This window comes from Cladophialophora bantiana (genome assembly GCF_000835475.1).
Source record: "Cladophialophora bantiana CBS 173.52 unplaced genomic scaffold supercont1.15, whole genome shotgun sequence".
Taxonomy (NCBI): domain Eukaryota; kingdom Fungi; phylum Ascomycota; class Eurotiomycetes; order Chaetothyriales; family Herpotrichiellaceae; genus Cladophialophora; species Cladophialophora bantiana.
In genome coordinates, this window is record NW_015971589.1 from 469,276 (window position 1) to 494,345 (window position 25,070).

At 52.5% G+C, this 25,070-nt stretch overlaps 8 protein-coding genes across 8 annotated transcripts; 4 read left to right on the forward strand and 4 right to left on the reverse strand.

The window, feature by feature from the left end:
• Nucleotides 1-496: 496 nt before the first annotated feature.
• Nucleotides 497-1,455, reverse strand: Z519_09333 (uncharacterized protein; the record flags this gene model as incomplete). Its single annotated transcript, XM_016767057.1, has 4 exons — nucleotides 497-735; nucleotides 833-923; nucleotides 989-1,256; nucleotides 1,325-1,455. The coding sequence occupies 4 exons, from the start codon at nucleotides 1,453-1,455 to the stop codon at nucleotides 497-499; spliced, it is 729 nt and encodes a 242-aa protein (XP_016616573.1).
• A 1,237-nt stretch (nucleotides 1,456-2,692) lies between these two features.
• Nucleotides 2,693-3,307, reverse strand: Z519_09334 (uncharacterized protein; the record flags this gene model as incomplete). The annotated part of the gene is made up of 3 exons (XM_016767058.1): nucleotides 2,693-2,815; nucleotides 2,868-3,028; nucleotides 3,106-3,307. 3 exons carry the CDS (start codon nucleotides 3,305-3,307, stop codon nucleotides 2,693-2,695), a joined length of 486 nt encoding a protein of 161 aa, XP_016616574.1.
• A 1,154-nt stretch (nucleotides 3,308-4,461) lies between these two features.
• Z519_09335 (uncharacterized protein) lies at nucleotides 4,462-6,201 on the forward strand (the record flags this gene model as incomplete). The annotated part of the gene is made up of 2 exons (XM_016767059.1): nucleotides 4,462-5,806; nucleotides 5,867-6,201. 2 exons carry the CDS (start codon nucleotides 4,462-4,464, stop codon nucleotides 6,199-6,201), a joined length of 1,680 nt encoding a protein of 559 aa, XP_016616575.1.
• A 1,281-nt stretch (nucleotides 6,202-7,482) lies between these two features.
• On the forward strand, nucleotides 7,483-9,776 carry Z519_09336 (uncharacterized protein; the record flags this gene model as incomplete). The annotated part of the gene is made up of 4 exons (XM_016767060.1): nucleotides 7,483-8,009; nucleotides 8,063-9,166; nucleotides 9,253-9,494; nucleotides 9,586-9,776. The coding sequence occupies 4 exons, from the start codon at nucleotides 7,483-7,485 to the stop codon at nucleotides 9,774-9,776; spliced, it is 2,064 nt and encodes a 687-aa protein (XP_016616576.1).
• A 261-nt stretch (nucleotides 9,777-10,037) lies between these two features.
• Z519_09337 (uncharacterized protein) lies at nucleotides 10,038-12,379 on the reverse strand (the record flags this gene model as incomplete). Its single annotated transcript, XM_016767061.1, has 5 exons — nucleotides 10,038-10,505; nucleotides 10,704-11,138; nucleotides 11,217-11,710; nucleotides 11,762-11,978; nucleotides 12,032-12,379. 5 exons carry the CDS (start codon nucleotides 12,377-12,379, stop codon nucleotides 10,038-10,040), a joined length of 1,962 nt encoding a protein of 653 aa, XP_016616577.1.
• Nucleotides 12,380-14,272: 1,893 nt separating this feature from the next.
• On the forward strand, nucleotides 14,273-15,459 carry Z519_09338 (uncharacterized protein; the record flags this gene model as incomplete). The annotated part of the gene is made up of 2 exons (XM_016767062.1): nucleotides 14,273-14,422; nucleotides 14,488-15,459. 2 exons carry the CDS (start codon nucleotides 14,273-14,275, stop codon nucleotides 15,457-15,459), a joined length of 1,122 nt encoding a protein of 373 aa, XP_016616578.1.
• A 1,167-nt stretch (nucleotides 15,460-16,626) lies between these two features.
• On the reverse strand, nucleotides 16,627-18,891 carry Z519_09339 (uncharacterized protein; the record flags this gene model as incomplete). Its single annotated transcript, XM_016767063.1, has 1 exon — nucleotides 16,627-18,891. The coding sequence occupies one exon, from the start codon at nucleotides 18,889-18,891 to the stop codon at nucleotides 16,627-16,629; it is 2,265 nt and encodes a 754-aa protein (XP_016616579.1).
• Nucleotides 18,892-20,877: 1,986 nt separating this feature from the next.
• Z519_09340 (uncharacterized protein) lies at nucleotides 20,878-24,108 on the forward strand (the record flags this gene model as incomplete). Its single annotated transcript, XM_016767064.1, has 2 exons — nucleotides 20,878-23,638; nucleotides 23,783-24,108. 2 exons carry the CDS (start codon nucleotides 20,878-20,880, stop codon nucleotides 24,106-24,108), a joined length of 3,087 nt encoding a protein of 1,028 aa, XP_016616580.1.
• Nucleotides 24,109-25,070: the final 962 nt, after the last annotated feature.

The following is a 25,070-nucleotide window of genomic DNA, read 5'->3' on the forward strand; positions in this document are numbered from 1 at the left end:
ATTACGGAGCTGATGAAAGAGTCAGCTGTTCTTTGAGTAACGTTGAACGCCCTGCCGTAGTTACGGGCGAATGAATGATTTCAGCTCGGTGGCCAGAGAGGCTTGCTCCAACAGATGCTGGTTCATCGTCCTCGATGACGGTAGTTCGAAGTTGGCTTCTCCTCCAAGGCTGCCGAGGTGAATCGCATTCCGCGGAAACGAAGCGCCATGTCTTGGATGGACGCTTTGCTGACCAAATCTGTTCAGGTATTACCACGTATACCAATTTTGACTCAAGTCGGTTTCGCACCGCATTTGGGGTCTCTGTGACTGGCTTTGATCCTGCAAGGCTGACATCCTGGGTTGGTTTGCCACTTGGTTGCTGATCAACCGCACCAGCAGGTAACCAGCGACCTCTCCTGATATACCGGAAGGATCTCCAAATCTCATTTGGGGATCCTCTTTATTTCCCGCCAAGCCTCGGCTTTTTGGTCGTCTGGTCTTTACTTATATGACATCAATGTATATTACTTGAATCCACCGCCCTGACAATCCCGTAGCTTGCTCCTGCCGCGGTAGCGCCTATACACAGAGTCTGCACAGCGCCCCAGATCGACTGTCTTCGATTACAGCCGGCGTAAGCGCACTTGAGATAACCGAAGACGATCAGAATAATGGCGGTGATGCCTATCGACACAAAAAGAGCATGGGTAGCGCGATGAATGGCGAAATATGGAATCATAGGCAGCAGACCCCCTTGGCGGTGATGGAACCCGTTAGCGGCAGTCGAACAAGCAAAAGAAAGGGATGGACGGCTTCCGGAGGTGGGAAGGAAAAGCAAGGGGGGAATTACCGATGAAGTATGAAATTCCCATGACGGCTGCCGAGACGTACGCTGAACGCCGAGCCGGTTCTTCCAACTTCAACTCGAAATCCATCATGAACTGGAACATGGTGTGATTAGAAGGCCAACGCAACCCAGTTACCCTGGTGACAATGTGCAGCATACCTGGACCCATTGGTCTGGGTACGACCTCATCGCATTGACGAATGGAGCGACGTCTGCTCTCTGAGGGCCGTACGCACAGAGAATGCGGTATATCTCCTCCATCTCCTCTTCGGGCGACTCCCGCACCTCCTTTTGCTCCCGAGTTTTCTCTGTGTCATAGTGTTGCTTGTCGGTGACAGAGGCCAGATAAGCCCCAAGTCCCATGGAGATGGAGCCACTGAAGAGTTCGGCAAGGCCGCCTGTTATGACAAGTTTGGAGGATCCAAGGCTGTAACAGCATGTCAGTCCAACGGGCAAGAGCCAAAATCTTCTCCCTCTCGTCTCCATCCCACGTACGATGATAATCCCGCGGTAAGGGCAAAGGGCACCGTGAGCCCATCTGCGAAGCCAATGATCAGATCTCGGAGCACAGTGCTGTTGTTTCGGTGCTTTTCACCGGCGCTGTGTAGAATGGGGGAGTCGTCCATGTTCGCGTAGTTGGATGATCCACGAATCCAACGCCTCGCAGTGCTCGGCCATCGCTTATATGGCATGCTTGAGCACGTTCGGATCTATTCACCAAGTCCAGCTTCGTTGTCACTGCTTCGACAACAGTGGTCATTCGTCACGAACACGTTCCCTCAATGACGAGGACGGAGGTGAACCAATCACAATTCGTGTATTTGTCAGACCATTTAACTCGCATTCTTCGTGGGCACGGTCTTGAGATGAGTGACATACAAGTAACTCATGCTCGTTATCTGTAGGCTATTAATGTTGCCCTTTTTTTTTTTATCGCAGTGATTTTTGGTGGTGAGACTTGCTGGTTCATATTATTCATCTTAGAAGTCTGGACTTAGCTTCACTCCTCCCCTATATCCCGAAGACCCCGGAGGATTCCCGCCAAGAGACCGCTCTTTGAGTCGTACGACCGAGTTATATGGCTTTTGGTCCTCAGCTGACTTTGCGCGTCAGGGTCGAAGTAAGCTCAGAGTGCTGCTCTGGAACCCAGGGGTCTATTAATGCGAACTCACGTGCCCGACTTCTGCGGTGCGTCTGGAGATCAATCACGTTTCCTGCGGTTGCTCGCTGTCGGAAACACACTGGGCGAGGCCCATCTTCGTTGCCGATGACGGGTTCGCGGACGAGGATGCGGGGACTTCCAGATCCTGCGAGATTTGAAAATATTGGCCATGTTATCTTGCTTCTTGACGAGTAGACTGGGATAATATAGATAGTGAACAACACCGGCTGGAACAAGCTTCGCGAGTAGATGGGGGATTCAAAAGAGCGGCGTTGTCCGGGGATTTAAAAAACAAGAACAAGTACAAATCGCATATCTCCCGAACTCTACCACATAGGTCGATGCCTATTAACGCAAACAGAGGAACGAAAGAAATAGGACAGATCTTTTCTCAAATTCGCACTGTTATTAAGTGGCCACACTGCATCCAGTATGCGTGCTCTCGGGGACCGCAATATCAATTCCCATCAGCACATCATGCACATCCCAGGTTTCTGAAATCGTTTTCCAAAGCATTTTCACATCGACTCGCCCGCGAGACCTCAGACTATACCGATGTGGTTGTCCCCCTGGGCCAAAAAATGAAAAGGCTGTTTCGCACGGGTGGTGATCCCGTTCCCCTTCTCCTCCAGTTCCAACACTGTAAGCTCTCTCAGCCTCCTCATCAATCTCTAAAGCCGGTCGATGTCGATACAGATCTCCTAATCCGCCAGACTAGGGTATTCATCCTCTTTTCGGCAATAGGCAAAATCTTCCAGGGTAAGCTGAAGGCCCACTTGATCGTCTGTTTCTTCTCTCTTCTGGCCGCTTTTGCATCGGATTCCCTATGTATTAAAGAATTAGAATAGTCGTCTCAGTGGGGTTGGTTGGACCGACCTTGTGCTCTACATCGACACGAGCGATTTCGTCCTGGTCGTTGTAAATGGGTCTCCAGATCTTGACTGTGACTTTCTTGCTCCGCCTGGCGCCTAGCTTAATGCCAACAGCAGTGCGGATTTCTGCCACTGTGCCACTGATGTACTCTTTGGAAAGACGACCTAGGTTCTTCGATGTCTGCGAGTGAGCAATCTCAAGATTGAGGCTGGGATATGTCCGAGATCCGAAAGCCCATTACCAGTCAGGGTCACGGCAGACTTATCTCCCTTGTCCTCGACCCTGGAAGGCGCATGGATAGAAATGGTAGTGGATCCTTTGGCACGGATAGACTGGGTAAAGCGGGATGTCGGGCTCGAGGAGCAGTTTGTTTTCAAGAATTTCTGCTGGGACTTGTCGATTTCGCCGATGACTTGTCCCCTGGATAATGTCGTGGATGTCATACTCAGGCGTTCTGAGAGCTAAGATCTCATCTGCAGTAGAATAGTCATGACTGGGGTTTCCATCAGCAAAGAGCAAATACTGTTTATGTTAATTACGGACCATTCGTCAGCGTCTATCCCCTGAGTCTACTTCGCTTCCTCAATTTCTCCAGCAGCCCATACTCGGATGGGGTCAAAGGGTATTCTGACCAGTGAGCAGTGATCGGAGATGGATTGCCCAGATAGTACAATAGTGCAGGCAGGTAGGTGAACCTTGAGCGCCGACAATTATGACGGATTAAGTGATTGAGTGGGTGAACGTGAGGACAATTGGGCGGATTTGGAGGTGGACACAGCAGAGTCATCGTGGCCGTGAGAGAACAAACTAGCGTGCTCCTTCTTCGAGGGCCCAGCGCGGTACTTCTCTAGAGATACCATTGTGCAAAACTGATTCTGTCCACATTGCCGCCTTCCTCTGTCCGTCTATAGGGTCGACGAAGGCACCGTCAGAGATCTATATCACTACGGCGGCGTATACGAATTGCACCGTAAGATTTGTTAAGGCGGCAAGGTATGCAGCGTCGGACAAGTGAGAGAGACAAAGGTTTCCGACGATAGTACTGTTAGAGCAGCGACTAGCAAGGGTCTGCTGCCGTACTTGGCGCACAACTTCTATCATACAGGCAAAACTGGAAAGACGTCGCATTGCGATGCTGCGTAGGCAGAATACTCATTTTGGCTCAATATTTGTCTCCATGTTATTGATATTAGTTAGTCGTAAGCTGCACAGCATGTTTCTCCCCTTGTTGTCGTTCTTTCTCGAATTGGACTCTCTGCTTCTCCGAACAAGATACTCTTTACAGAGAGCAACTAACCCAATAAAGGTTAATGGCGGGAAGCCAGGTTCTTGGCGTGGTTCGGTTGCGTACCTAAAGTACGAGGGACGCTCGGACATGACGAACCACTGACATCTTCGTGCATCAGGTTGGGGTTCTGTCCTTCGACTCCACCACTCCTGCACCACGGCGAGCGCAGCTTCCTTCTTCATCGAAACATTTCACTGCTATCTTGTGGGCAGTTGCGACCTGCAGCGATATGGCTCCTCCGAGCTCAACCGCCAGAAGAGGGCCCAGTGTTCTGGTTGGTCTCCGAAATGATCCCGTCTCCCATGCAGCATGTTGTCTGATGCGGTAACTAACATTGAGCTGGAACAGGTGTCTGATCCACGCGAAACCAGACCTTTCCCGCAGACCCGCAGACAACAACCTGCTCGCTTCATCACCGTCGATAGTGTCCTCCAATATGCCTCCGACGTCCCTTCCGCCCATAACAGGCATCCCCAGCGGCCCCGACCCTTTCGAACTAATTCAGGCAGGCCTGTTGATCCGAGACTCACTGGTCGCTATATCGGTCCGCATATGCCATCTCGGTCCACTAAGACCTCCGAGAAGCTAGTCCTGTTGCCTGAGGCTGTCGAAGAGGAAGAAGAGAAAGGCGACTTTGGGCCTGACGCTGACAAGGGCCCACCCAAAGACGACGAGGATTATCGCAGACCTGGGAAAGAGGGTGTCAAAAGCTACGCAGAAAGGTTACCCAAGGCAAGACGTACGGAACAGGAACTTCCCAGAGTTACGGCCTACTGCACAGCTCAAGCATACAAGCTGCAGTCCACCGCGACGTTTGTCAGGCAGCGCCATGGAGCCAGAGCTAAGCTCTACGATGACTGCCTGTACTGTGCGTATCATCTGCCTTTGTTACCAGGCAATGAAGGCTATCGGATCCGAAGCAGTCCGCCAGTCAAGAGCGCCAAGGGTGGAACGGTCCTGGATGAAGAGATTGCACGGAGCGAACAAAGAGACTACCGGGAACCATATTATGCAGAGGAAGAGGAACAGCATTCGGTGAGAGGTAACTACACGCCGGATGAGCAGCCTGTTGAGCCAAGTCCCGGTGACTCGAGTCATCTGGAACGACCACGACTCAACGGGCAGCGGAGAGACAGCGGCAATTCGCAGAGATCAAACAGTCCCGGTGCAAGTCTTCCTGTCGATGCGTACCGATTTGCGGAAATGTTTGTCTTTAGCTATGGAGTGGTTGTGTTTTGGAATTTTAGCGAGAGGCAGGAGAAAGACGTCCTGGCTGACTTTGCTTTTGCGACGATTGTTGACCCAAAGACCAACATCGTATCGCCCATCACCCTAACGACAAATGCCTTGGATGAGGAAGATTTTGAGACGGAGGACTTCCACTTCGAGTACAACAATGAGATTTTGCGCCCACGAGTATACAACGATATGATTACACTTCGCAGCGGCGACCATATGATCAAGCTGGCCATCAGCCATGCCATTGCTCAGAGCACCAAGCTAAGCTTCTTTGAGGAAACCATGGCCGCCCAGATGGAGGCGGCCAAGGATGTGCCCGGCAAGTTGGCCAAAACAGGAGAGCTGGGGTTGAAACGAGAAGAAGTCATCAAGCTGCTCGGAGGCCTATACAAGAGCCGAGTGGAGGTCAATTTGTGTAGGTCACCTTTCGCCTTATTTGTCAGGATCATGTGTGCTCACTCTTGCAACCATCTAGCATCGAATGTCCTCGACGTACCCAACCTGATTTGGGATAGCGAGCCGACCCTGCATCCGCTGTACAACGCGGTACGCGAGTACCTTGAAATCAAACCGCGGATTCAGATCCTCAATGAGCGTTGTCGGGTGTTCCTCGACTTGACCGAGGTCTTGTCAGACTACATTTCCGATGACAAGATGTCCAGGATCAATTGGATTATCATAGTCCTGATCGTGATTTCCATCCTGGTCACATGCTCGGAAGTGTTCCTACGTTTTGGGATTTTGAGCACACGAGGTGGAGACAAGAGTCCTCAGGCATTGCAGGGGTCATTGTTAAGCAGCGAGCTCTGAGGGCCAAAAACCCCTGTTCGGAATAATTCACCGTCAACGTATATCGTATATAGTTTACTTCCATGTCCTGTATTTGCTGATAGCGAGGAGTTGGCAGGTGAAGGGGCTGCAGGGCGAGAAAAGCAACTTTGTTCTTGTAAGTTACTTCTGCTTGTGCTCGGTACAATGAGGAAGGTCGGTCCATAACCGTCAGTATATGCGCCGTCTCGGCTAGGAAATTGTGCTTCTGGAAGTTCCGCCGTAGCGGGCGGCAAGGCAATCTGGGAGGGGCCGAGGCTGCGAGCAAGGAACTCTGTATTCGGTAGATTGTGGCAATTGTCGAGCTGCACACGTTGTGTCGAGTGCTCGTCTATCTCTTGTTGGTGCCCTCATTACCCACCAGACTGCGCGAAATGGGGCACCGACAATCCTTGGACTTGCCCAGAAAGCGGAGGCGACCGATGTGTGGGCTGGAACACAGGCGCTGACAAGGGGACATAGCAGGAGGCAAGTCGTTGATTCGACAGAACGGCGAGAGGAACGGTCAGCACCAGACAGCCAGGTTGCATTGGAACTGCGACAGCGAAGCGATCAGTCTTGTAAGAAGCCCAAACTGGACCTTAGGATCGTTCTCTTATCACTTGGCGAGCTGTCACGGTCTGTCTTGGCCTGATAGTCGAACTCGGACTGCCTGCCTGAGCAGGTCGATTAGGGCTGAGATGGGGAGGTTGGTTGAAATTATGCAGAAGGCGACAGGCTGGATAGGCCGGGTGCAAGACGAGGGAGACCAGGGAGACCAGGGAGACGAGGCGCATCTCGACACCGACAAAATGCCAAGAAACGTGACGGTGTAGCGTTGCAACGGTTGGACCATCAGTGGCGTTGAGCGAACATCCCCAGGCATCCCTTCGCCAGCATCCCACCACTCATCTTCCCTTCGACACTGCTACAACCATACACCTTGCGGTCGGCCAGCAGATCCTCACTGTCCACGCGATCCACTTTGCATTGAGATTCGCACAATTCGACCTCGTCTGCCCCTGCAAGCTCGCCGGAGCTCCCATCCTCTTTCGGCTTTCGCGAAGACCAAACAGAACCCTGCCGCATTGGTGCTCACCACCCACTCGACTCACTGCTTGGAGAAGGAAAAAGTACATAACCATTACCCTATTCCACCATGTCTCCGTGGTTGATCACCTTTGTCGCCTTCGTCCCCGTCCTTCTGGTCGCACTTTCCTTTCTGCGATCCACTGTTCTCTCCAAGTACCTTGACGACAAGCACGAGCGGAGACGGCCAGCAGGATGAGCTCAAATCCAGACCCCGTTGACCCAAAGGAGCCTAAGATGGTCAACGACCACGCCGTGAACACGCACCCGACCGATGCGCCTGCCGAGGCTGGGGAGCGCAGACGGACACACCACGACATTCCCGATCATGGCCACAACCCTTCCATGCAGAAGGACGTTGACGAGAACCCAGACTTGACTCTGCATTACTCCCACGAGCATCAGCACAAGCACCTGCACCACGGCCGCCCTTCGCTGACCGGTCGCCATGACGAGGTCCTGTACGCCGAGGGCACCACCGTCGACCAGCATATTGGTACCAAGAACCCTCAAGACTATGTGAAACACCAGCTCCGACGACCCTCGGAGCAGGTCAATGAGAAGGACTTCATCACCATGGGTGACGCCGAGAAAGGAGACGTGGGTCCCACGCAGGTAATGACAAATGGTTCAGAGGACGACGGCAAGAAACATCGCTTCTCGAGAGCATACGGAAAGTATAAGATATTTGTTCACCTTTTCATTTGGTTGCTGTTCACCGGGTGAGTTTCGCCGATTCTTTCGTCATGAGAAGCCTCCTCATTTATTGCTGCAGATGGTGGATCGCCGGTTTGGTTCTGCACCGCTACGACCTGGGCTGGCTGATTCCTTTTCTTCTCTACCTCGCTATCACTCTGCGCCTTATCTTCTTCTGGGCTCCCATCACCATCGTCACTCGACCAATGCATTTCGTCTGGAACAACACGGGCGTGAGGGTCTACCAGGTTATTCCAGAGAAACTCCGCATTTGGCTCGCTGCGCTGGTGGCACTCGCCGTCATCCTGGTTGGGTCATTTGTCTCGGAGGAATCTGCTGACAACACTCGTGGAAATCGTGCTATTTCCCTTCTGGGGCTTGCCGTGATGATAGCTGTTCTGTGGATTACTTCGCGCGACCGTCGCAAGATTCGCTGGCATACCGTCATTGGCGGCATGTTGACGCAATTCGTCATTGCGGTATTCGTGCTCCGAACAAAAGCAGGTTACGACATTTTCAACTTCATCTCGTTCCTAGCTCGCCAGTTGCTAGGCTTTGCGGACCAGGGTACCTCGTTCTTGACGGCAGAGAGTGTCATCGACCTGCACTGGTTCTTGACCGGAGTCGTCCCTCCGATCATCTTCTTCGTCGCATTCGTGCAGGTCTTGTATTATCTGGGTGTCTTGCAATGGTTCATCGGAAAATTTGCCGTGTTTTTCTTCTGGAGCTTACGTGTCTCCGGTGCCGAAGCCGTCGTGGCAGCAGCTTCTCCCTTCATTGGGCAAGGCGAATCCGCCATGTTGGTACGGCCGTTCGTTCCTCACTTGACGCTGGCCGAAATCCACCAAGTCATGTGCTCTGGCTTCGCGACTATTGCCGGGTCAGTGCTAGTAGCTTATATTGGTTTGGGACTGAACCCGCAAGCGCTGGTGTCTTCCTGTATCATGTCAATTCCAGCGTCGTTGGCGGTGTCGAAGATGCGATACCCGGAAACCGAGGAGACCATAACTTCTGGTCGAGTGGTCATTCCTGACGACGATGAACATCGCGCAACAAATGCTCTGCACGCCTTTGCCAATGGTGCTTGGCTGGGTATCAAGATCGCGGGCATGATTGTGGCTACTTTGCTTTGCATTATCGCATTGATTGGATTGATCAATGCTCTTCTAGGGTGGTGGGGAAGGTAAGTCAAACGATTTTATCAACCTACCCAGAGTCTGTCACATTCGGGAAGTTCGATCCACTCATTTGTCTCGATCTTTCGAATAGGTATATCAACATCACCCAAGACGGCGAGGCCTATCTGACCCTCCAACTTCTCCTGGGGTATATTTGCTACCCAGTGGCCTTCCTGTTGGGTGTGCCTCGCGACGACTTGTTGAATGTGGGTCAGCTCATTGGCATCAAAGTCGTCGCAAACGAGTTCGTTGCGTACAACTCTCTCACCAGCGAGCCAAAGTATATCAACATGAGTCCGCGCTCAAAGCTGATTGCGACATATGCGTTGTGCGGTACGTCTCCTTGTACTTTGAAGCCCCACGCTTAATCGGCACTTGTGTGACTTGGCACGTTCGTGTATGCCATGCTAACTGTTCCTTGCAGGATTCGGCAACTTTGGCTCTCTGGGCACCCAAATCGGCGTGCTCAGCCAGATCGCCCCTTCTCGCTCCGGCGATGTTTCTCGTGTCGCTCTCTCGGCGTTGTTTTCAGGGGTGCTCTCTACGTTAACTAGTGCGAGTATTGCCGGCATGTTGGTGACGGATCAGGTTACGTTAAGTCAGAAGAGCTCTTAGTGAACGACTGTGGTATGTCTCGTAGGACAAAAATTAAGCTTCAACCCCGTCACGTGTATGAGCATCCTTGTATGGGGAGAGTGAGAACAGCACTGAGAGAAAGAGGCCCGACGGAGGAAGCGTCTGCAGTAGATATGTCCATGGCAGGACAATATAACTTGACCTGCTTTGATCCCCCCATTCCTGACGATTCTTTGAGCGCCGCACAAGAAGGAGCGAGCACGTGGTCGTATATTATAATCTGGTGGATTCCGGTCTACTCTACTTGCCCGCCCTCGTGATCTCCTCTGCGTCCCCACCAGCGTGACGTCCTGTCCCGGCTCCGGCCAAACCCCCGTCCCCGCCACTAGCAGTCGGAGCGGATGAGGCAGAAGTATCGACGTGCTCGCTGGACGCGTCGACGACGCCGACGCCTCGCTCCGCGGCCATTCGCCGGATCTTGGCCTTCTCACGCTCAGCCTCGATGGAGCCCATCTCGCCGAGCCCGTACCACACGACGGTCGCGACGCCGAGGATGCCGGCGACAATGCTGAATGTCAGGGCGACGATGCCCCGCGTAGTGAAGCCGTCGGGCAGAGGTGGCGGAGAGACGTTGGCGCCGCTCAGGTCGAGAAGGTCGTGTGTGTTGGCTGCGGCGTTGCCGGCCGTTGGCATGGACAGGGCGGCGCAGGCGGCAAAATGGTCGTCGGGAATGCGGGCGGGGAGGGTTTGTTGAAGGATGAGGGGGGACTAGAGGGGGGAGGAAGGAGGTGTTAGGATGGAATTACTGGCCCACACACACACACACACACACACACAGAGAGAGAGAGAGAGAGAGAGAGAGAGAGAGAGAGAGAGAGAGAGAGAGAAAGAGAGAGAGAGAAAAGGGGGAAAGTGGAAGAGAGAAGTTCCAGGAATAGCGAAAGCTAGATAGATCCAAAAACGCACCTCGACAAAAGTCATGACCAGCCCCGAATCAACGTGCCATTCGATGTGGCAATGGAACAACCACACGCCGGGGTTGTCGCTCCTGAATCTCATCACGATGTGTCCGTTGGGCCTCACCAAGATCGTATCCCGCCTCATCGGTGTCCTGGGCAGGACCAGGCTGCCATTTTTGACCGCGTTGGGGTCGTAGTCGCCCGAGTCTTCGGCGCCGCGCACGACCGCCTGGAAGGTGTGGCCGTGCAGGTGAAACGGATGTTTGCCCGGGTCTTGGTTGTTCAGGACGATCTCGACGACTTCGTTGTGGCCCAGGACGTAGGCGTGCGTGTTGACGCCGTAGACCTCGGCATTCGCCGCGAGAGCCCCGGTCGTCAGCGCCGTGTACAGGGAGGGCACTTTGGGCCGGACGTAGGTGATGCCGTTGAAGAATGCGTAGTTCTACACGCGGCACGCAAGGGATGTTAGTCAAGGTCTCGTGGAGAGGGTCACGGATTCAGGGGAATGGACGGGACTCACGACCCCATCACCCAGATTGTTCATCATCAGGTCAAGCTGGACGACCAAATCAGGGGCGTCAAGCAGCTCCTCTCCATCGGTAGGTCTAAGCTCCATATCATCAAACGGCTCAAAGGAGTCAATAAGCTGAGGCGTGGGCATCGGTTTATCTGGGTCATACACCAAGAAACTCGTCACGTTCGGGTTCAAGCCCTCGGGCACCTTGTCAAACAAGTCCTCGTCCATCGAGCCCATGATTGCAAAATTCGCACCCGTGTCGTTTTTGGTGGTGAGCAGAACACCGTACCGTTGGGCGGCAGTCAGGTAAATCATGCTGGCTTCGGCGGGTTCATGGTACACGCCGTCCACCTCGACGATGCGGAAGGTGTGTCCTTCTATCCAGAAGTATTGGGCGGCGAAGGCGGCCATGTTGATTATGCGCAAAAAGTAGGTTTTCCCGGGCTGCACGGGGATTTGGAGGTTTTGGGTGTCGTTCATGAGAGCAGATTGTGGTACTTTGCCACGTACTTAGCGCCACAGAGGATGCCGGATTGATTCCAACTTACCTGGCTCGGCACCTGTAGGATTGGTGACGCTCAAAAACTTCTTGATGAGCGTGGGCATTTGTTCATGATACCAGTCCGAGAGCGTCAGCACCAGCTCCTCATCGTAGAGGGCTGCGTATGGATTTTCCGGATCGTGGATGACAAGCGGCCCTCGAAATCCATCGGGATACTGTCCGTCAACATGCGAATGATACCAATATGTGCCTGGCTGAGTGACCTGATGTCGGCGTTAGTCCAGGAGTAGCTTCGCCGGGAAGAAGTCGGGCACACATTGAAATCATACGTAAAGACGGCACCAGGAGGTACCGGGCATTGCGTTGTACTCGCAACGCCATCCATATGATTTGAGCCGTTCATGAAAAGACCGTGGAAGTGAATCGAGGTCGACTGGTTTCCCAGATCATTCTTCAGATGGACAATGACCCTGTCACCCACGTCGGCCTCGATTCGGGGCAAGGGCCACTGGCCATTGATGCCAATGGTAGGCCTGTTGAACAGGCCATCGGGGTTTGTGATCACCCAGCCGGCAGTGAAGTTATACACCCGTGTGGCTGCAGAGACCAATGACAGCAGGAAGGCCGTACATATGAAGAGGAAGTTGGACAGAGACAGAGCCATGATCTCTGTCCTTGAGAGGGAGCTCAATAGAAGCAAGGAAAGATATCGACCATCAAGATCAGATAAGATTTTTAGAAGGGGGGGGAAGGGCCCGACTGCCCTTTGCCGGCAGAGCGGAAAAGCGGCAAAATGTCTGGCAATCGTTTCGACCCTCGACGTTGCTCCGAAACGGCTCCGACGCGGGAAGAAATTTCGAATAATCAGACGGTCGATCAGATTAGATCACCACTCAACTCGTTTCGCATCAGCAGGGCAGGAAAGACTCTTCAACTCTTTCGTGGCCTGAGGAAATTGTATTGAGTGGCGGGGCTCGTCGGGCTTGGACGGTGGCCAGCAATGCAGGTCGTCAAGCGAACAGCCAAGACGAAAACCATTTAACCTGTAGGGGAGGGCATGACGTGTAGGGTCCCTTGGCGGAAGTGGTCCAGACAATCAGGCTAAGTTGACGTTTCGTCGTCGTCGTCGCCAAGCTAGCCGGTCGAGGCTTGATTTCTGGCTGCTTCGTGGGACTCGAAGGAAAGAAGCTGCCGCGAGCTCACCAGAACCTGAGACTGAGAGATACGCAGAGAGAGAAAGAGAGGGACCGTCTTGGCTGGTTGTCGATGAAAGCGACAGGAAGGACCCGAGGACAAAGGTGGTGCGAAAAGGGATCCGACAAAAGAAAACTGAATAGTAGTATCAACAGCTGTGAATCTACTGGGTAATCTGGTGGATCCATGTCCCATTGTCTGGCGACCTGAACGCCGGTCAGTTTTCTTTATTTGATCAAAACTGTTGATTGTGCCACGAACCTTTCTGGGCTTTACCACTTTGCTTGCAATCCACCGTCCGCTGCTGAGCGCCTGCAACGTTTGTGGCGCTGCATTGAATTGATCCTGGGGGGGGGCAATGTCAACAGAGGGCCGTGAACCCAAGGATTAGGGAGGGAAGAGGCCGGAGGGTAGTTTGCAGTCGAGCTCCAGCCGGACAGTGCGGAGCGATGCGCCGTTGACGTGCATGTGTGCGAAGCAGAGAATTTCCCTGGCTGGTAAAGAATTCAACTCTGCCCCAACCCAACCCGGGCATCAGCCGACGACAGCACTTTCACGAGCCGTGTTATGCAGGGTGACCAATCGACCGACTATTTTTGCTGGGGCGGCAACAAGCGGCCATGGTAAAGTGTGTGCCAGGGGGGAAGTGGGTGCGCAGGTGAGCAAACGAGCGGACTTCTCCAATGGCCTTTGCGGGAGAAAATGATGGTGGAACCTCACGGCGGACCAGAGGAGCTGGTTGTCGAGTCGTAGAACAGAGTCAAGGAGCCCGAGAGAGAAAGAGAGAGAGGGAGAGAGAGCGACATCGGCCAAGTGGACTGACTGGAGTGACGGAGTGACTGAGTGACGAGGGTTTGGCTATTCTGTGGTGCTGGTGGTGGGCGCAGTCTGGAATTTTCATCCATGGCATTGACCAGTTTTCGTGGCCAAGAAATGGTAGTGCGCAGCGCAGTTCAGGTCCCAGATCGCAGGTCGCAGGTCGCAGGTCGCAGGTCGCAGGTCGCAGGGGCCAGGTCCCAAGGTCCCCTGTCCGCTGTCCGCTTGGCCTCCCCCCCACTCGCCGATTCGCCCTCCCGGCCACTCGCCCAACGCTCGGCTCCTCGACCACTCCCGAGTGTGCCCTCCCTGGGGTCTTCATGCATCCATCACCTGAACTCGAGGGGGAAAAAAAGAATTAATCTTATCAGATGCACTCTTCCCGTCACCAACCCGCCCAATCCTCTCCCTATATCCTCTGCCATCTTTTGCTGGAAGGGGAGCTTGGATGAACAAAGGCTGCCAGAAACAATAAAGACAGGGACCAGACAGCTTACCCGAGTTGGAGGGGGAAAAAAAAACATATCCACGCGCACCAGCTCTCGCCATGCCCGACGTTTTCGCCGTCCCCGTCTTCTTCATCGTCTTCAGAGAGACCCTGGAAACCACGATCGTGGTCTCGGTCCTGTTGTCCTTTCTCAAGCAGCAGCTGGGTCCAGATCGAGACAAGACTGTGTACAAGAAACTGCGCAACCAGGTACGTGGCAGCTCCCACGGCCCCTGTCCAGCCGCCGTGTTCCTTACCTTTTGGGTGTCTTGCAGATCTGGTACGGCACCCTGGTAGGGTTCGTGATATGTCTGATAGTGGGCTGCGGAATGATCGGTGCATTTTATGGCATTGGGACCAACACCTGGGGGACCACGGAGGATCTCTGGGAGGGCATCTTCGCTCTGATTGCCTCCATCATCATTGCAGTCATGGGGGCTGCCCTCTTGCGCGTCTCCAAGATGCAGGCCAAATGGAGGGTCAAGCTTGCGAGGGCCCTGGAAGCCAAGGATAACAGACATGGCAGACTCGGCAGTCGCATCAAGGCCTGGGCCGAGAAGTATGCCATGTTCCTGCTCCCCTTCATCACCATTCTGCGCGAGGGGATCGAAGCCATAGTCTTCATCGGGGGCGTGAGTCTCGGCGTCCAGGCCAGTTCCATTCCCTTGCCGACGTTCTGCGGCCTCGCGGCCGGTTGTGCCGTGGGGTTCATCATATATAAGGGCGGCAACATGGCCCCCCTGCAGTTTTTTCTCATTGCCAGCACCTGCTTCCTCTATCTTGTCGCGGCCGGCCTCTTTTCTCGAAGCATCTGGTTTTTTGAAAACCACGCCTTTAACCGGGCCACCGGTGGCGATGCCGCCGAGAACGGCTCGGGGCCAGGCTCCTATGACATCCGATCAAGTGTCTGGCATGTGAACTGCTGCAACCCGCTGCTGAACGGGGGCGGCGGCTGGGGCATCTTCAACGCCATCCTGGGTTGGCAGAACAGCGCCACCTACGGCAGTGTCATCGGATACAACGTCTTCTGGATCGTCGTCATGGCCGGCCTCATCCTGTTGAGGTTCAAGGAGACCAAGGGCCATTACCCCTTTATGAAATCCAAGGCTGCTGCCGCTGATGTTGCAAGCACCCAAGAGAGAACCAGTGACGACAAGTCGAGCGACTCGAGCGGCATTGGCCCTGTCGACCACAAGGTCGTCTTGGGAATGGATGCCAAACCCAAAGTGCTCGAGAGCCACGCATGAGAGGGGTTGCATCAATAAGGGGGACCGTGGGAAGGAACCGCCCCCGTAGACTTGTTTGAGCAGAACCACAGGCGATTTCGAGATACCTGTATGCTAAATGGGTCCGGGTGGCCAGGAATGCAAGGTTCTTCGAGGGCGCCTGTTGCGGTTTTTGTATCCCGTACATCACGTATCCTTGCTGCGAAATAGCTAATCGATGATTGGCTGCATGGTGCGCAACACTCTTCTCACATGCACTTTTGGCAAACGCTCGACTCTCGACTCTCGAGTCCCGACTTCCGAATCCTTTCTCGTGTCAAATAGGACGGATCTATTAATATAACAAGCTTAATACGTGGCACAAAGGACAAGTCGCAGGTGTACGATCAGAGCTCTTGCTTCGCGTAATTGTGCGGTAGAGATAGGTGCCTTGACTCCTTGATCTGGAACTTTGTGGACCATATTTGCGAAATCAGGTAGATCACCGCAGTTCAAAAAATGCCCCCCTTCGCCCTCTGCAAGATGGTGATTCCCCTTTTTGCTCTCTCGATTTGCCCTCCAGATATTCTCTTCTGCATTAGGCTCAAGGCAAAAGGCATCCTTGCCGACACCCCAGCAAAGCCCTCCAATGATGATACAGCAGCAAAATCGAAACACGACTTTCTTCCCTGTCAACCAATTCAACCTCGGGCCTCCTCCCCATTTCCGGTGACTTACGGTGAACTGCAAACCCTCCCACCCAGCCGTTGCAGTCACGGTAAGTTTCGACCGTCTCATGGTACACGTTCTTCCCAATCGATCTTCCATTTTCAGGTTCATAAAACGCCTGGCGTAGCAGGACCGGGTTGAACATCAATGTAAACCTCGATGGACCCCCAGATCAAATGCCCAGCGTGAATGCGAAAACTATAGTTAGTAGTACAGGGGAATAGAAGGGAGTTAAATGCAGCATAGTAATGTATGAATGTCGACAAATGCATAAACAAGGTGCCGACGTGTGCTGAGGGAAGAGGATAGATCCTACCGGGAAACCTAGACGGTTAGATTCTGCCATAGTTAGTAAAGCTGGACGAAAGTTGGCCAGGGTTCTGGGGTTGCATTGCGACATGCCGAATTTGTTGGGCCGTATGCTATTGCCCGCGGCGGTGGAGTAAGAGTAGACGAAAAATGCACGGTCGACATGAGCGATTATGAAGGTCGTCGACGCTTTGTGTCTGGCGTGTCAAGATCAAGAAGGAGCTCATCATCGTCTTCGGCCTTCCTTTTGGCTTGCGTGCCTTTGACAGGGGTCTGGGGAGGACTAAGATTGGCCGGCAATTCCACTTCATCAGCCGAAGCCGGGTGCAGGGTGTCTTCGCCGGAGGATTCGGCGTTGATGGGAAGCAAAGTTTGAGTTTCAGGCACCTCCGGCTCGCCAGCATTTTGCAAAGTCACCGCAAGGTCTTCTTGTATAGGTGCGGAGACGTCTTCCGCCGGACCTTCGCCATATTCATCCTGAGCGACGAAGAGCTCTTCATCTTCATAAGGCTCATAGCTGGTTTCCGGCTCGAGTCCACTCTCTCCATGGTGGAAAAGATCTTCCGCTTCTTCGGTGAATTGCACAAGCCCTCTTGCTTCGACATCAGCAGCATCGATATCCTGGAGGTCCGTTCCGGCCGAATCGGCTTCCACAGTATGCGAACTGTTTGTTTCATGCTCTTGACCCTCATACAGCTTATCTTCAGCTTCGGGATTTTCCCCCTGCCCAGTTCCACTATTCTCAGGCTCTCGAGTCTCCTCGTACGCGTCCTCTGGCTCATCATCTTGTTGATCAGCTCTATCAAGCAGGTTTACCTGTTCAGCAGTCTCAGGCGCTTCTGTGACTGCGACAGCCTCGGGATGATCTGCATTGGCAGTGACAGGCACAGTGCTTTCAACTGTAGGCGTAGTACCCCGGGTGGCATGATCGGAGAAGATATCATCCTCCGCCTGCTCTTCCTCGTCGAAGGTATCTAGATGATGATGATCATTACCAACACGAGCCGTGGGCGGTCGATTGTCCGTACTCTCCGCGATGACCTTTGTTTCATTGTTGGCAGGCGACTGATCGCCTTCGTTCTGATGTTCGTGATAGTCATGATCTTCTCCTGCGTCGTCGCCCTGCAGCTCTGGAGAATCTAAGTGATCGGCAGCGATTTCAGCATAGGTCTTCCCTTCGGCTTCCGCGGAACAGAGGTAGGCATATTGCGACGCCAGGCTCACTCGGCTGCTGAGGTGACAGTATAGAGGTTGAGACACTTGACCTGCGTCATTGTTGCAAAGGCGCAAATAGACGTCGAGGATCTGAGATAGTGTAATCTGAGCAGCATACTTTGAGTCCTCGCAGATGTGCAGACCTAGCCCAGGCACGTCAAGCACAAGCTCATCATGGTGATCCAGGGTTCCAGTCAAAATCTCACGACATGCTGCGAGTAGTCTGTCCAGAGGCTCAAAGGCCAATGAAGCGTCGGGCAGGAAGTACACGCTCGAAGCGTCGCCGAGCATGGGCGGGAAGAGCGACATTTCCTCTTCGAGATAAACTAGGGTCACAGGATGCACGGTCTGAGCAGCTCTTTCATCTTCGGTCTTCGCCGTGTTATCACGTTGGTCTTTGGGCCCGGATTCATTTGTTTCGACGGTTGCCTGAGAGTCAGCCCCACGACGACTACCTTCCTCCTGTTGGGGAGCATGATCATCAGCCTCAGCTGATTGATGTTGTTCTAGCGGTTCCGCAGCATCATCACGCTGCTCACCTTGCTCTCGTTCAGGAGCTTGACCCTCCTCGGCTTGGTTCCTTGGATATTCTTGAGATGTTCCCGGCGTCCCAACTCTTGAAGTCCGAGTCTCCCCTTGATCTTGGGCTGCATCTTCTGCGACAGGGACAGGTGCCTCAGCGGAGAAAGTTTCAAATTGATTAGTACCTATATCGGTGTGGTCTTGTTGTTCCGGCTGATCCGCAGGTTCTTCTAAAATCACGTTGGCTTCCACCTCTTCAAAGGCCCGTGGCTGATCCTTATTTGTGTCGTACTCCGCAGTTCCTTCAGTGTCTGGCACAGCCATACCGATATCCTCGTCGTCTTCATACAGGATATCTTCATCTTCATCACCTTGAGCTTCTTCGATAGAGGCATCCATATTGTAGTCCAGGTCGGGTTGCTCGGTTAGCATCGATACATTCTGTTCATCATTCATATCATCATCCAATAATGTCTCATCAGGTTGGTCTTCCATAGTATCTGGTCTCGTATTGAGAAGTCCCGCAGGGTCATCAACCATGTCGTCGAGAGGAGAACCAACTACGGAAGGATCGCGGATGGAATCGAGGTCGATGTCGAGATCGTCGTGCTGTCGAAAAGGCGAGGAGGCTACGTCCATTTTGTCATCAAGCTGCGACGCGTCCACGTCTGGAAAAGCAAACGAAGGGATCGCAGCCATTGCGAAGGGTAGCGGAGGCGCCACAGAACTTTGGCGGCGTCCCACGTTTGCCGCCCCCTCTTACTCTTTGCAGTGCGAAAGCTTTGTCCGATGTTGAGATGAGAGCTGTGGCGATTGGCGGTGCGGGCAGAGTGACAAAGGGCGATAATCGATGGTAGTAGCGCGGCGAAGGTCATTCGGGTTGAGGTGCTCTGATCGCGAGATCGAAAGAAGATACTGTTCTACGTTAAGAGCCTGCTCTTAAAGTATGATTCGTAATCTTCTGAATCATCGCAGTGTTTGCCGGATGAGTCAAAGAAGGACAACCAGATGCGAAGGCAGCAGGAGTTGCAGTCGAAGTCGCTCGAATCTTGCTGCCAAGCGCCGTGTCCCAAAGTGGATTAGTGTACATGACGAAGGACCTCTTCCATGTTTGTGCTATTTGTGCTGTTTGCGCCGTTTGTGTGACAACCACAAACTTGCTGCTGCAGCCTAGACTTTGTTGGAATCTCGATCCGTGGACCACGGCCAGGAATCAGTCGCAAGATGGCCATTTGCGCTGACAACTTATCTCAACATTGCAGCTGAGAATAAAGGTTAGTAAATGACTCTGAGCCTTGGTGATGACTCTCAAGAGGTACCACCCTTGAATTCACGTCCATTTACAGTCTCCGAAAAGTAAGAATGCACGACTACGATACAAATGTGACGTCTGTAAAAATGAATGTGCCACAGACGATCCCGCCTATCGCTTCGCCGGCTAGGGACTCTCAATGCTTTGAGCGCCAGTTTCCATTCCAGGGTCGATAATAGAAATAACAAGAACAAAGCCAACAACATTGAGGGGTCCAACCTTGCTGGGAAGACACATATTGCATAAGGGTCAAACGAAGTTACCGGCATTGCCCAACCTCCTTTTCCCACCTGGACAAACACGTGTTTGGGAACATGTCCTCAGCTCTTGAGTCGTAGGGAACACAACACGAGATCACCTGCTTCAATCGATTGTGGCTGTGTACCGCCTTGCTCCAACAGACTGCGGCTTCCAACTAGTGCTTCTACACAGTCAATGACCAGCGGCGTTCAGCTTACTGGATTTCAACTGTGGCTATGACTGCAGGTCGCCCGGCAGGCCGACGACTCTTGCAACTCGAACGACGCCGTTTCGCCCAACCTAGGCGTCAAATCTAGCGAATTTGCTCTCTTCAGCCCTCTGGATCACATGAACCAACACCTCGGCCAGTGGTCAACAGTATTATCTAGCCGCAGTCACATATCCATCTCTAATGCAACTTCTAAGAATTTGAAGAGTTCCATTGGGTCCAAGGCTGTAACCTGCCAGTCTAGACAAACTCGCTAGATCCAACACGGAGTCTGAAATCTATGGTCCGTGGAGTCGTTCATATTCACGCTGAGAGGTAGGCAACAACACAGGCTTCCCAAATTCATAAAGGCTGCCCCTTGGATGCCTTTCTCTGCCCGGTTTATGCACTCATCAACACTCCATGGGCAAATTTTCCGTCCTGAAACTTGCTGTCGAATGTCGTCTCTCATGGGACCTCGTCATTGGCCGGCTCTCCTGCCATACCAGACCATTGCTTGAACAGACGTCCAATGGCTGTATAATTACTCACTGTTGCGTAGTATCTCTCAATTTTGATTCTGCAAATATACTGTACATCCCGATCTCTCCAATATGGCCTACAGCGCTGGAAGCACAGCACAGGCAACAATTATGGCGTGCTTGCACCCTGGAAACCCCTTTTCTATTCGCTATCATTTTCAAATACCTCATATTATAGATGCGTACCACCATTTGCGAATTCGGTTTTGTCGATCCGCGATTCCGATTCCGGCTCAACTGCCAAATTCACAACACCTGGGCTTTGAGCATCTTGGAAGAGGTTTCGTTAAACTAGCTCCTCTACCGATCAACTGACAGCGTATATCAGAGGATCTCAAGGAATACCTGCCTCATTTCCCCTCCGTGCAAGCAATCCTGGGACAATGTCAAGACAGGTAGACCACGGAGAGCGCGTCCAACATCCATATCAGAACCCACCAGCCTTACTGGATAATCTGCTGCCCGCGCCAGAAGAGGATGAGAATCGAAGGGATTTTCCATTCGAGGTTACTTTTGAAGACGTTGAGCATGCTCTCTGGACAGCAGAACAATTCGAAGATCCGTCCTTGGTGTTCAAAGAATACCAATATCTGACAGAGAATGGATTTGAGCGACTCGGTAATGCTACTCTGAGCCAGAAACGACGGCTTGCTCAACAATGGCTATTGTACGGCCTCCTCTCCTCAACAGTCGGTATCACCAAAAGAGAAGACATCATAGACTGCTACAATCACCTTGGGGGATGCGGATTCCGAAGAAAGCTCCAGCTTTGGTGCAACAAGCTACAGGATGTGAAGGTTATTGAAAACAGGCTCAAATTCGCCGCAGTACGAATTGACGAACTGGATTCGCGAGCATCAACGACAGAAAACGCGACCATGGAAGACGAGACATTGGCAGCGCTTTTACTGTGTGTTAAGCTGGTGATGGAATATATCGCTTCGGTTGTAGCGGCTCGTCAAATCACGCCCCCCAGAGCCGGTCTCCTCAGCCGTCGCTACGAACCTTGGTTCTCCAAGAGCCTCAGACTTGCAGACAACGTGCGCCACGCATGGCCAAATGCGGATGATGAGAGACAGGTGAAACTTTTTCACGTGCTTTCCCCGGGAAGCTCAATGCCGTGTAGCTTGACCGGAGAGCTTCTTCAGACGTGGTTCAATCAGAACGGATGGTGTCCTGTTATCGTAAAGCAAATTCTGCGGAAATATGATTATTCGATCGCGTATTACCTTTGCCGAATTCGAACTCAACAGCCCGGAATTGACCACGCAAGATGCATGTCTGCCTTAAGGTGTGAGGCATATGATCTCGGTACCGAGGAACAAATATTTTATGAGCCAGCCCATGCACCAGAATGCCCGAACCAAACGGACGATTTGGTTCCAGTCCAGTATCAAGATTTCCATAAAAAGCTCTGCGACATGGTCACGGAGAGCAAAATACCGATTTGTTACATTGATCCCTCAGCCGAAGACGAGGATTTCAACATCGGTATTGAACCGTACACTGGCCGACAAAACTTCACCGCAATCTCACATGTTTGGAGTGATGGAATGGGTAACCGAAACAAAAATCAAATACGGAGATGTCAGCTAAGACGCATTAAAGAGGAGCTGCAAAAACTGGAGGACGAGAAGGAAAAGGCGTTATCTCCAGTGGAGAAGATATTCTCTCTGGGAGTTTCCAAAACCCCTCGCGGCCATCGAAGACTGTATTTCTGGCTCGATACTCTCTGCATCCCCAGAAAAGTCCGCAGGAACGACAATAAGAACGACGACCTGCGCGAATATGCAATGAGACATATTACCCCGATATTTCAAGCCGCTGATCAAGTCCTTGTCATTGACCGTGGAATCGAACAGCAGACCAAGCTCACCGAAGATCTACTATCGGCGCGTATACTATCTTCAAAATGGGCTCAACGTGCTTGGACGTTTCAGGAGGGTGCCTCAGTTAGGAATGTCCGTTTCAAGATAAATGGACAAAACCCTGCAGTCCTGCAAGAATTGACGTCAGCACAAAAGCCCCTCTGGTTTTTCGGACGCGCTTTTGACCGGCAACTGACAAAATTGACGGCGCAAGGTCAGCTAGGGATCTTTTTGGAGCTGGTATCATGTGCCAAGCGTATACTCATGGGAGAAAAGCTGCCGGTTTCGCCGAAAAGCGCGTTTTGGGTACCCCTCAAAACCATTCACGCGTCCACGTTGAACGACATTCGAAAGATAGGGACACGCGCAGGGAGACGAAACAGCGACAAGACTGAATACGGGGGTTCGAAGTCGGACATTTTGATTCACGTCCACAACGTCCTCATCCACAGGAGTGCCACGCGCCGTGAGGATCCTCTGTATATCACCGCAAATATGCTCAACTTCGATGCAAGTGGCTTCTCCAGAGCCAACGTGGAAGTACACGGATTGCCTGCAATTCTCAGAAGATGTGGGAAGCTTCCACTGTCCTTGCTCTTCAACTCAAAACTGTCCATCTACAGGGATGTGAGCTTCATTGAGATGAATCCTGAACATTCATGGATCCCTTCACGAATTGAGGGCGACGAGCTGTTTCCGGGAGCTACCATGGATGTATTGGAAAATGGGTGGCTCTCCTTGAATATCGAAGGAGTACCAAGAGTGCAAGTCTTGAAGGTCGAACAGGTAATACCATACGGACGGTTCCAATATCCACACATTCAAACTCTAGAAGTCAGCGGAAATAGCGAGAAAGCGATGGGCGTATATGTCGTTGAGCACCATTTGCCTCATCATCGTCTCAGTCCTGAGCGCCGGGTGGAGGATAGCGTTGAATATGGGGTCGAAGTGTCGCATGATGAACGTATTGAGTATTATACCCGGGCGGAACGCCAACTTCAGGACCAAAAAGCCACATTATATCTGATCGACAAGTCGACGGGATCTGCTGGACTCGGCGGTTACACTGGCCGCGGAGCACGGCTGGGTTTGATTGAGAAATCAACGGGCAGACAATACGTACAATTTGTCTGCCCTATCACTGCGTGGACAATAAGGCAATGGAACACTGCTCATTCAATTCCACAGTCGGTCAATGAGAGCTGCAGAGTTGGAGGATCTGCGATTGAAGCCCGCGATATAGGGCATGAGAGACCAAAGTTCCATCTCCGATGTGGTAAGTATGGCCTCTAGTTTCCTGCCATTGAAAAGACAGTCAACTTTCGCTGCGTGACCGGACAGTATGTCGGTGGTTTCGTGGGCACCTGACACATGCTTTTGACATTTAATAGCACCGACAAATCGAAAGCTAACTTACTAGGTGGACTTAATGGCCCGAAGCTTGAAACAAGAAATGTATTCACTCCAACCTTTCGACATCCCGGTTCCATGGCCATGATCATAGCGACTGGCACGATGACCATTGTAGTAACCATTGTAGTCGTGTCTACAATAGGGGCTTGCTTCAACAATTGTAACGCAATGGTCATCCCCATCGGCATCGCCATGGGCGGCTGGTTCATTGGGAGCAACATCCTCTTTGTGGCCATCACGTATGGCTACAGTCGGTATCGCCTCAGGTTGGTTCGGAAATGGCTAGAAGGATATGGCGTTTCGTTGAAGCCCAAGATGGAAAAGGAAAGTTGAAGAAGTTGAGATTGGGGGAAAGCCCGCATACGGCATTTTGCACTTTGGATGTTCGAGAGAATGAGAAATCGCGGACGGGAAGCGGTCTTCGGTATGGTCTCTCACTTCAAGCGTCTTCGTATCAGCTCAACTCAGCCTGCGACGCCGATGGTCTGATTTCAGAACGCCCTCACCAGAAGCTTATAGGCTTCAGTGGGACGAACGCATTTTGTTATTTCCTGTGTGGACCTGTGGAGGTAAAGACCGATTTTGCTTGGCAGCTGGGAGTCTCTCAATCTCATACTTGTCGTCGTTGCTTGATCTCTACATACTTGGCCAGCTAAGACAAATGGCTGAGCGGATGCTTTAGCTGTGGGCAAGCTGTGGGCAACTACCCAGTACACCAGCCTCCGATCTCCTTCTGCAGTGGCCCTAGGCAACACGTGATCTCACGTGACCTCTTGGCCTGGCTGTATCTACAGATAGCGGGTGCGACGCTCCTATAGCTCATAACAGGATACCCCTGGTCCTCGCTCTTGCACCTACACTTACAAAGCTCCTTCTTGGCCTTCGTTTTCTTCAAGTGGCTAATTTTCAATGTTGCTGTCTGCTCTTAGTGCTGGGCCGGCCTCGGTTACAAAATACTAGCAATCAACAGCAGACACATCTTTTGAGATTCGGCTCCGAATGCTGTTTGGCTCGCCTTGAGCTTGCTTGAGCGCCCATGGATTTCTGCCTCAGTGCATTCGATGGCGTCGTCTGGTTGCAGGGGTAGAAAGGTCGATAGCTTAGGGGGATCAAGCCCTGTTCCGCCGACCCTCAGGGAACAAGAGACTTCACAAGCTTTCGAAAACTCCGCCGGGCCTCTGCTTATCCTCGGGTTTAGCTATCATCTCTGAAGACACCAAGACAAGCCAATCTCCTCAGCTCCTTACACTTATCAAAAAGTGCACGTACAGATATCATGGAACCCCCGTGGCTGA